The 11,953-nt window shown below is 35.0% G+C and overlaps 1 protein-coding gene across 1 annotated transcript in view; it reads right to left on the reverse strand.

The window, feature by feature from the left end:
• LOC107674776 (sodium channel protein type 1 subunit alpha-like) overlaps positions 1 to 11,953 on the reverse strand; it is a 49,204-nt gene that overhangs the window by 14,182 nt on the left and 23,069 nt on the right. Inside the window, exons 17-20 of the mRNA XM_016468878.1 lie at positions 6,776 to 6,911; positions 4,675 to 4,829; positions 4,213 to 4,386; positions 2,532 to 2,654 (exon numbers count right to left, since the gene is read on the reverse strand). Of these exons, the coding sequence (XP_016324364.1) occupies positions 2,532 to 2,654; positions 4,213 to 4,386; positions 4,675 to 4,829; positions 6,776 to 6,911 (588 nt within the window). The remainder of the gene's footprint in view (positions 1 to 2,531; positions 2,655 to 4,212; positions 4,387 to 4,674; positions 4,830 to 6,775; positions 6,912 to 11,953) is intronic.

Consider the following 11,953-nt stretch of genomic DNA (forward strand, 5'->3'; position numbering starts at 1 on the left):
GTGAACCGGTCGAACCAGTTCACCAAATCGAACTGAATCGTTTGAAATGGTTCGCGTCTCCAGTACACACTAATCCACAAATTACTCAAGTTATTCGGTTTATAAACGTGCCTGACACTCCCTCTGACGCGAAATAAAACAATATCCTGAGTTATTCAGTTACTCCTAACAGTACATTGACTGAACTGCTAAAAGAGAATCGATGATGGGATGTGCACGAGCAGAGCAGCTGGACTGAGTCTCGTCCTGCTGGGAGACGGCATCACAGTATGGTAAGGGGCGTAACATTTCCGTCACACGCTTGAGGCATTCGGCCAATCACAACGCACTGGATAGCTGGCCAATCAGAGCACACCTCGCTTTTTTAGAACGATGAGCTTTGTAAAAATCCACGCGTTTCAGAAAGGCGGGGCATAGAGGAGAAACAATAATGTACAGTATGTGGAAAATAATGTGTTTTTTTAACCTTAAACCGCATAAACACATTGCATTACACCAAATACACAACATAATGTTCTTTTTAGCAACATCATATGACCCCTTTAATGCATGTTTATGACCTTATTGTGAATGATTACGTGCACATTATACGAAAGCAGCGTTTCGTTTTTGTCAGCTAAACCACTTTGATCTGAAGTATACCTGAGATTTTAGGTTAATTTTTCAAAAGAGTCACATGACATGCAGGTTAAAATATTTTAATTTTAAGGGGATAGTTCACCAAAAAAGGAAACTTCTGTCATTTACTCAATTTCTTTCTTCTGTTGAACAGAAACGAAGATATTTTGAAGAATGGTGGTATCCAAAGAGTTAGCCATTGATTTCCTTAGTACTTGTTTCCATACTATGGAAGTCAATGGGGACCGGCAACTGTTTGGTCACCAACATTCTTCAAAATATCTTCTTTTACAACTTCATACAGGGTTTGAACAACTTAATGGTGAGTAAATGATGACCCTTTAATTATTTATTTATTATAATTTTTTGATTTAATTAATTATTAGCTATTTATCAACTCTCAAAGTTTGGGCAACCCTGTACTAAATAATGATGTTTGAAATCTTTCATCGAAATGTATAACTTGCTCCGTTTCTTTTCAGATTACATCAAATCCTCAACTATGTGACTACACGTGACTCTATTTTGGTATTTAACACCTACTTTTTATGATACAATCAATTTCTGATAGATAAATTCAAGCCCCACAATGTATTTTTTCCTCACTGCATGTCCTATATGTCAGTTTCATGTTGACTTCAATAAGCTGATCTGCTCAGAGGACTTCATTCACATGTCCAGCCAGAAAGAAACACAAAACTACTGAAAGGGGCTTTTCATACTGCAATAAACCTTGGGTTAACATCTTCTTAATTCTTTATTAAGCTAACTTTCATTCTGCTTTTACCAAACTTTCATCAAAGTATAATATTTAAAGGAGAATTGGCAACCTAAACTACAGAGAGCAAAAGACAACCAGTAATGAATCAATCAGTGCTAGGCTCAGTAAATATGCATGCACTTCTCTTAAAGTTGTGCGTTTTTTGTCTTTTACTCTTCAGAAGACTTAAGCATGGCAACATCTTTTCAAAGATAAAACAGACGTTTTTAAAATAGACTGCATACTTGCTGCATGCTGTATTTATCCGATTTTAATTTTATAAATATAAAAAATTAGGGCTGTGATGAAAATATTGATCTCTCGATTTTAATGGATTCTTATTTTGATGAACCAAAATCGATTCTTAAATCCCAGAAATCGGTCTGTTTTCAGATGATGCATGAACAAAAAAAGCCATTCAATGTTTATAGATCTTTAGTCAGTTGGAAAAATGAACATTATGCTAAACATACACACTATATTAGCCTATATATTCTTTTTTGTTTTTTTTTACCTGTTTTTTAATATTTAATGTATGCTTGAATAAATCTATTATGAAAACAAGTTATGACATCCACTGTTTAAAGTGCTACAAACTGGAGTAGAAACATAATTTTCTCATTAAAAACTTATTATCGGCCTATAATACATTTTCATTTTTTTTTTAAAAACAGCCTTATGTGCAATTTAAATGTTTGTTTACAAATCACTTTAATATTAAAGTTATATATTATTATAGTAATGTAAATGTTTTCCTTGAGACATTTACTGTACGTGATTGCCTAAAGTCATTAACAAATCGAACTGAATCAAAATAAAACTGAACAGTAAAATCGTTCTCTCTAATAGAAATCACAATGTTAACAATGCTAGTGTGAAATCTCAAAACCTGACCACCCAGGATTAAATACTAACCAAGATAACCCCGGATTAAGCCAGAAACGCACTGGACTGACATTTTCAAGTGTGAAAAGGCCAAAAGAACACCAAAGGCAACAAAAGGGTACATTTTCAATGAATTCAGGTCTGCTTCCTAGTCAGTCAGCCTTTCATTGATTGAATAAAGTCCTCAATAAATATATAATTTATATGATTTTAAGAATAATGATTTATATATGTAAATGAATAAATAGTCCACATTAAGAGATTTTACCCTCATTCCCTCAAAGCGTGAGAGAGCTCGGAGTGGTCGGAAGGCTCTCAGGGTTCGGAGAGATTTGATGGCGCCCAGCTCTGAATAACACAGGGCGTTGGCCACCAGGCTGATCAGAGAGACCTACACACATCAACAGAGCTCATTAGGAGAAAAGCATTCACGATTCCCTTCCTTCCTGCTCCAATCTCAACTTCTCTGCGGGTTCTCATGGGAAAACGGCCTTTCAAATGTACAAATCTCACAACTGTTATCAAACAGTATAAAATCGCACAGTCTCAATACCCACATGCATAACACACACGAAAGCCATCATTTCCAATCAATCATTCTCAGTTCACTGATGCTCTCTTGATAATGGTGCTTTTATAAGTTGATGTGCATCTGCTGCCTGTGTTGTTTTAGCACCCAGTTCACTAATCAAGTACTCACGCAAATCACGCTGCAAACTTGCAGACAAAATGCAACCTGCATGGCAGGGCACCAGCCAAATAGTACTGTGTCATTCTACTGCCAAGAATTATAAGTGAAGGAATTATTTTTATAAAACGGATAGTTCCGGTCCTTGATTCTGATTGGTTGAGCCGCGTTACTCTACAAACATACACCTTTGTTTACATCTGTGTGTTGGTGGAAGAATACTGTTTTTATTAATATCATTACACTTTATTTGCTCTGTTTTATTCTTTGAAGCCTTACTTCGTATATGGAATAACCGTTTTATAAAACTATCTGCTTTGCGTCGTGCCTAACAACGCCACTTAGCTGTTATAAAATTCACTGTAAACCATGGCTTCTTGGGACTTATTGCCTTCATTTATTATATTTGTATAATAAAAAATATACATATAACTTTAAAAAAAAAACATTAAAACTTATTTTATTTCAGCTACTGTAGTTGTCAAGGCAAAATTTCTCATTTTTACCTGATGTACTAAAATAAAAAGCAATAAAAAATATTGTATACTTTAATGAAAACTAAAAAGAAAACATAAAAAGTTAATCAAAATAGTAATGAAATCTATAATAGTATCTAATCCCTATTATGACGAATAGCATCCTGTCAGTCACACAGATTGGAAATGACATACGTGTAAATGAATGACGGCATCATTTTCAGTTTTTGGTTTTACATACACCTTGCAGAATCAGCAAAATGTTAGTAATTAAAAAAAATATATATTTCAGCACCCTGGCTCTTAATGCATCATGCTTCTTTCTTGACCATCAGTGAATGTTTGCATTATTTGTATGAGTCCCTCAATTAAAGTAAAACATCATATAGACACCGCTAGAAAGGGTTCAAATATGCTGAAGATCCTGGAAAACCAAAAGATGTGCAGGACCTGGAGGATTTTTCTGAAGAACAGTGGTCAATGTACCTGCTCATAACAAAACAAGTGACAACTATCGCAAATCATACAAGAAGTATCAAGCATATAGGAATTTTCGAATGTAGTCATTTTTATAAATTCATCTGTTATTTTTTCTTGTGGACTATATGTAAACATCTGTATGTGAAATAGTTTTTTCAGGACAACAACACATGTTTCATGACCCCTCTAATTTCAGTAAAAATTACCATTTTGCAGATTCTGCAAGGTGTATGTAAACTTACGACCACAACTGTAACTGTAATCTTGTGCAGCACATATAATATTTCATCAAAAGTTGAACCTACATCAACAATAATAAAATCCAGCCAGCACCAGAGATTGGTGAAGTATTTGACAAAACCATACGCGACCCATTTCAGCAGCATCTCGAGAATGAAGATGTAGGTGAAAACTTTATCAGCAAATTCCAGTATGGTCTTTATGGTTTTCCTTGAGTCAAGGTAAATGTCCTCAAGTGCCTGAAAAAGGTTTGAGATGTGAAGATATAAAGGATTAGAATTAAACCAGCATGGATTGCAACAAGTTGAGTGAAAAAATCCATCCAAGAAAAATACTGATTTTAAATGCCCATAAAATGTAAAACCGGTAATAAAAACAAACAATATTTGTGTGTGCCATGTATTATTCTGTCTAGAGTATTGTGTCATTAGCTTAGCAACATGTTCACGTCAAACTCTTTTGAAAGTGAGTCAAGGCTTCACCCTGTGACACACTGACAAACAAAACAACACATGCACTTCCCTCACCAGAGCGCCACTGCTAAGCAGAATCATGAAGACGATGAAGGTCTCAAACCAGCTGTGCTCCACTATGTTATAGCACGTCTGTCTCAGCAGCCACCATTTCTTCCACATGCCCTTTTCAGCATCCACCTGGCAGCACGGGAACTTTTGGACACACCCTGAAAAACAAAGTATAGATTTGGAGAAATGAACAAATAAGTTGGTGGATAAGCATAATAATGAGTTTGATGTAAAAGGACAACGAGGGATGGACTTTTTCACATTATTATGGATTAATATTTTGTTCAACATAAAGCAACGGTTTGAAGTTAAAACGTCTACAAACACGCAGCTTTTAACTTCACAAGACATTAATTGATGGACTGGAGTGGTGTGGATTACTTCAGCTATCAGCTGTTTGGACTCTCATTCTGACGGCACCCATTCACTGCAGAGGATCCATTGGTGAGCAAGTAACGCTACATTTCTCTAAATCTGTTCTGATGCAGAAACAAATTCATACATCTTGGAGGGCCTGAGGATTAGTACACTTTCAGCAAATTTTTTGTCAATTTTTGCTAAACTATTCTCTTAACTTTTAATTTTTCCAAATACTTTTAACTAACTAGTCTGAAGGCGGCTTTTATTGGGTGTGCAAAGTCAGTTCCCTTAGGTTTACATTTACATTTACTAATTTGAAAAGGAAAAGGAAAGGAAGTGACATGTGGCCAAGTATGGTGTCCCATACTCGGAATTTGTGCTCTGCATATCATCCATCCAAGTGCACACACACAGCAGTGAGTAGTGAACACACACACACACACACGTGCACACACACACACACACACACACACACACCGTGAACACACACCCGGGGAAATGGGCAGCCATTTTTGCTGTGGCTCCCGGGGAGTTGTTTAAAGGTTGTTTATCACATTAACTATGAACATGCTACAATAAAGTTTTAAAATCACAAAGTGGTGCCATAATTTTGTCTTCATTTTCAGCTTAAGAACTGTTGTTTAAAGGGTTAGTTCACCCAAAAATGAAAATTAGCCCATAAATTACTCACCCTCAAGTCATCCTAGGTGTATATGACTTTCTTCTTTCAGACGAATCCAGTCGGGAGTTATATTAAAAATTGTCTTTGATCTTCCAAGCTGTTTAATGGCAGTCAGCGGGTATTGCAGTGCATCAATCCAAAAGAAGTGAAATAAAAACGCTGACCTCATACTTCATCCGCCCGGAGCTGCTTCCGTGTACAACAGTGAGCGCAAACTAGATTAAATTGATTATTACGTTTTAAATATGGTTATTTTTCGTACAAAAAAATACGAAATCGCATCGATTCGCTACAGGAGGCCTTTGCTCACCCCCAGAGCTGTGTGAGGCACTTTTTATTATGGATGGGCGCTTTTTATTTCACTTCTTTTGGACTGATGCACTGCAACACCCGCTGAGTGCCATTAAACAGCTTGAAAGATCAAAGACAATTTTTAATATAACTCCGACTGGATTCGTCTGAAAGAAGAAAGTCATATATACCTAGGATGCCTTGAGGGTGAGTAATTTATGGGCTAATTTTCATTTTTGGGTGAACTAACCCTTTAATGTTCCTGTAGTGAAATGTTTTTCTTGAAATGGGTAAAAAAAATATTTCTTTAAAATAAACACCACTTTGTTATCCATTGCTATGACATTCAGACGTTTTAAGCCTGACTTAAGTTTCAAAACGTGTAATAAATCCATGCAAGAAACATATTATTAATAACCATAACATTTATTCAATAGCAAAAAGCATTGATAAAACAGACGAAATACGTAATAAAAACCAACAATATTTGTGTGTGCCATGTGTTATTCTGCCTATTGTTATTAGGTTAGTAACATGTTAAATTCAAACGCTATTAAAAGTGAGTTGAGTCTTCACTTTGAGTGATGCACAGACAAATAAAACAGCACGTGCATTTCCCTTCAGAATTTTTAAGCGTGACTTAAGTTTCAAATGTTTTTTTGGGCCCATTGTATATAACATGGCATTTCCCACTGATACTACAGAACTTTTTTGTAAGAGTTGAAGGACAGTCTTATTATGTATGGTAAAAAAAACTATTAGCAGCATCACCTGTTGTGAAACATGCTTCTGGATCAGTAGATTCCTCAAGTTCAGAGTCCAAAGAATCTTCTCCATCTTTTTTAACGAAGTGTCTGAGGTCCACCGTGCTGCCCTCCGAAGAGCTGGGAGCCACGTCAGACAGCTTCTGCAAGAGCAGCACAGACACATCATCACACGTTACTATGGCGACACGGAGGAGATGATACATGTGCATAGGGTTTCTTAAATCAGTCGTTTCAGCTGAGTCACTGTGCAAAGTCTGAGAAGTAAGGCTTGCTTGGTGTGATATCTCGTATGCTTTAACCCTTCATCTTGAATGACGGTTTGGTACATACCTCGGTTTTTTGTAAACAGTGGTGTACTGAACAAATTGCCCTTTCTTTAAATAAATTCACTTATAAATAAAATTTTCTTAGGGATACAAATCTACCTCAGATTATGCTATATAAACTATAGGGAGCCATTTTACATTACTATAAGATTACAATTAACAACGGAGCCCAAACTTAAATTTAATTACTATTTAATTTTAAATATTATAATCAACGCTCAACTTAAAAAAAAATGTATGCAAACATGTAAATTGCACAAAATGCAGTTTTTAAATTAACTTCTTAATTATAAAATTTCTATTTGTTGTTGAAATATATTCATTTACACAGTGACTGTCATAACTTGTTTCATAAGAGATTTATTTAAACTAGTGCTGTCAAACGATTAATCGAGATTAATCGCATCCAAAATAAACGTTTTTGTTTACATAATATATGTGTACTGTGTATATTTATTATTTATAAATAAATACAAACATGCATGTATATATTTAAGAAAAATATGTTGTTTTTATATTAAATATATGTATTTATATATAATATAAAATATAAGAATATGAATGAATATATAAATGTATAAACATGTAAATATTTTCAAAATATATACTGTATGTGTGTGTATTTATATATACATAATAAACATACACAGTAAATATACATATATAAAGTAAACAAAAACTATTATTTTGGATGCGATTAATCGCGATTAATCGTTTGACAGCACTAATGTAAACATACATTAAATAATTATGACATCACTAACAGCTAAAGTAAAATATAATAAGTATATAGTCTAATATTTCACGAAATGCTCTTCTCTAGAGTTAATTTCTCTAGCGAACTAAAGAGCTGTGAACACTGATGACTTGCCAGAGGTAAATGAATGCTACGTGTTTAGAAGATTTTTATTTATTTATTTTTTTTACGAATAGATTTTTATTAAGTTTTATTGACGTCTTTCCGTGGTTGGACCACCGATTGAGCGATTACATGAGGCATGAGATGTTCATTCATGTTTATTTCGTGTTAAAAGTAAAACTAGTAGTAAAGAGGGCTCCATGATGCCGTTTGAACTGAGGCATTTATACAACGATCTGTCGCGCCACATCAAAGAGCGTCAAAACGGCTTTTATTGTTTGAATTTCCTGAAAAAAAGGACATCATTTGAAAGATGAGACTTTGTTTCTTATCAAAAGTAACAATATATAAAACTGGAAGTTTCCAGTGAAGTTCCAATTCGTGCAGTAGTTACAACAACGCTGAATTTGTTCGGTGAAAGACCCGTTTTGAAAATATCCAGTACGAATACGTGTACCGTTACACCCCTAGTATATTGTATACAGTAGTTCATATGCATTTCCAAACAGTTATACACCATTAACCACACCAATAAACTCTGAGATGAATCATAGCGTAAAACAATATACATTCAAAGTTTATTGTACACAGTGGCACCGTAACGGGGGGAAGGTTAGAACAATGGCCCGGCGAGGGAGAGGGGACCCGAGTCAATGATGTTCAGGGGGCCCGGAAACCATAGCGGAGCCCCTGATTGTACAAACATTGAAAGTTGAATAAACGCTGAAGTTGAAATCATATTAAGCCTGTCCTGAATTCATATGTTTTACAGTTAATTTTGTCTTTCAGTGCAGAATCACCCACTCACTTACAAAGATATATATATATATATATATATATATAAAATCATGAGATGGGCCAGTGCAAATTATTAACAATTTAAGACATTCTTTGTCTGATCATTTTTTGGAAAATGCACTGATTTCATAGACTGAATGACCTACTAGTGGATCAGTGTTAACTCTAATTAAAACTATTAAAGATCATTTCTGGTAACTGAAATTAAAGCTGAAAAACAATAAATAATCATTATATAAAAATGTTAAGTCTGAAAAGAGATGTCGCCTTGGCAACTAACAGAAAAAAGTTTAAGTTAAAGAACTAAAATAAAACATACAAAACAATTAAATAACTAACAAACACTAACAAAATTACTAAAACAAACTAAAATGAAAATGAAAATAAAAAATAAAAGCTCATTCAAAATATTACTATGATAGTATATAAGTAAAACTAATAATAACACTAAAATAACACTGATGGGATATAGTGTTGATTGCAACTATACCAACAAGACTTCAGAGGCAGTAAGAACCAACGATCTATAATTTGTAATAATATAAAATAATATAATTTACATAGACCAGAATAGCATGTATTTTAGCACATGCACTTTAGAGCATTTTTCAGCCAATTTTCATTTCTGGGTGAACCATTCCTTTAATTGCTGCATTACAGTAGGTACATGGTGAGGCTTGCTAAGCAAAAACCATCAGTTAGATTTTCAGCTAATGCAGCTTGTGGAATGATGCAAGCATGCTATGATGAAATGAATATGCAACCAAGACGTCTGGATGGCTCGAGTCCTTGTTTGGCCCCAGACCGTTTCTGTCTAATGTCATTTCGACAATCAGTGCAATAATGCCATTGGTTTGGATATCTACAGTAGTATGTTTCAGTAAAATACATGGAACTCCCAAATAATGGTTATTACTTTGGCTAGTTAGTGTTATGCATTTATGAATTTGGCAGACGTTTTTATCCAAAGCGATTTACATTGCATTGAAAATATGTATTTTATCAGCTCATGCATTGTGTGGTAACTGAATCTATGACAATGACATTGCTAACACAATGCTCTACAAGTTGCTTTCATCAAAATCTTCAATCAATCCACTGATGTCAAACACTCTGTGATCCTTTATTAGGCTTGTCCAATTAATTTAATTCTGAATGAGAACCGTTTCTTGATTGTCAGCTCTGTATAGCTGTGTATGCATTTGCAGAGAGACCTGAAATCAACTGTAACTCAACGATTGAAAGAGAACGCTAACACCATTATCTATGACTGAAGATGACCAAGAATTATATTAGTGTTATGACAGGATTTGAAGTGCACAAACAATCCATTAGATAGAAACATATTATTTTTCATGCATGGTAAAAGCTGTCTTTACGGTTAGTTGGGATGCATATTAAAAAGGTCTTACAGGTCTCCTCTCATTGTAAACCTTGAGAGCGTCTCAGAAATGCTGCAAAGACAGATCACGTTAAAGATGTGATACAGACAACAAGGAAAAAACACTCACCGTTTTGTCTGGAGGTAAAAAGATTGGTCAGAGTGCTAGAATGACAGATAAATCAATGGGAGCAATAATACAGAATCATCTGTTGATGTCTAAGAGGCGATCAATCAGAGATAGGGTTGCAAAGGGGTGGAAAATTTCCAGAAACTTTCCAAAAATCCCTGGAATATTCCAAAAAATCCTGGAAAGTTTCCAAAATTTCTGGAATATTTCCTAAATTTACCTTTTTGCAACCCTAATCAGAGATCATGGCTCTGGTCCAAAACATAGTGAGCTGTCTTGCTGTCTGCTGAAATGCAACATCGTAAGCAACTGATCTAGAAGACTCTCATAAAAAAATAGTTTTAGAATTATATTTATATATTTATCAGCTTTATCCAGCAGCTCACTGAACCTGTTGCATTATGGGAACGCCTTCTTCACAAAGGATACATTCAGTGCTGTCTCTTTTGACTGGATTATACTCTATGCAAGTATGTGAATGGATTTCAACTGTTCGGGAATGTTGATAACTCACAAATGTTATTTGTGAGTTATTATTCATTTGGATTTATTTATTTTTTTTTGGAAATTCTTATTCCAATTAATTCGCTCACCCAATTTAGCTTACCTTCAGGCCATCCAAGATGTAGATGAGTTTGTTTCTTAATTAGAACAGATTTGGAGAAATCTAGCAATCCTGTTTGGACTCTCATTCTGACGGCACCCATTCACTGCAGAGGATCCACTGATGAGCAAGTGATGTAATGCGATATTTCTCCTAATCTGTTACGATGAAGAAACAAACTCATTTATATCTTGGATGGCCTGAGGTTGAGTACATTTCCAGAGAATTTTCATTTTTGGGTTAACTATTCTTGTAATGTGCTGAATTATAGTAGGTGCATGGTAAATTACAATGGCAATTCAGCTTTCTGTGGGAGGCAGTTTTACGCAATCATTTGTGCCTGTCATTCCTTAAAATGCTGCATAGTGCCTATGTAGGATTTTTGAGTTTCAGCTGAAAGCATATCACCCTTCACAAAACTAAAGCAGTAGACATTTTAGAACAACTTCAAAGAGATTGGCATACAAATGATCAGTGTATAGATGCTTATATGCCAAAACCACAGACCGTCACATCCTCGTTTCCCAGCAGAAAGCAAATGAGCATGTTATCATGAGGCTAACATTCACACTCAGCACTTAAATGGCAGATAATGCGATCTGAAGACTGATATTCCCTGACCTCTCTTTCATAATGGGTCAAGCTACATGTTGATGTAATCCACAATGCACTTACTGCAATTAACCCGACCGGAAAAAATGAGAAATTCAGTGGCACTACTGAAAAGCTTTCATTTTTGGCACCATGCACGTGATAATAACAACACCAAATGACTTTGGTGTTGTAGTTGACTCACCAAAAGACATAATTTGCACTGTTATTCAGGTATTTAGACATGAACTAGGACCTTAAGCTAACACAAATTAAATATGGCATCTTCCCTAAATGATGTGTGCATTATACCAGCCTGGAGCATGTAATGATGTCAATTATATAATATGCCATCAATAGCAGTTTGTTTCCACAAGTTAGGGTGCATTGCTATCATACTGCAAATAAAATTCACACAACCACCATTTGAAGAGGACTTGTGGGTGTGCACACTCTAAAAAATGCTGGGTTAAATATAACCCAGTGCTGGGTT

This window comes from Sinocyclocheilus anshuiensis, unplaced genomic scaffold (genome assembly GCF_001515605.1).
Source record: "Sinocyclocheilus anshuiensis isolate Anshui unplaced genomic scaffold, SAMN03320099.WGS_v1.1 scaffold680, whole genome shotgun sequence".
Lineage (NCBI taxonomy): Eukaryota > Metazoa > Chordata > Actinopteri > Cypriniformes > Cyprinidae > Sinocyclocheilus > Sinocyclocheilus anshuiensis.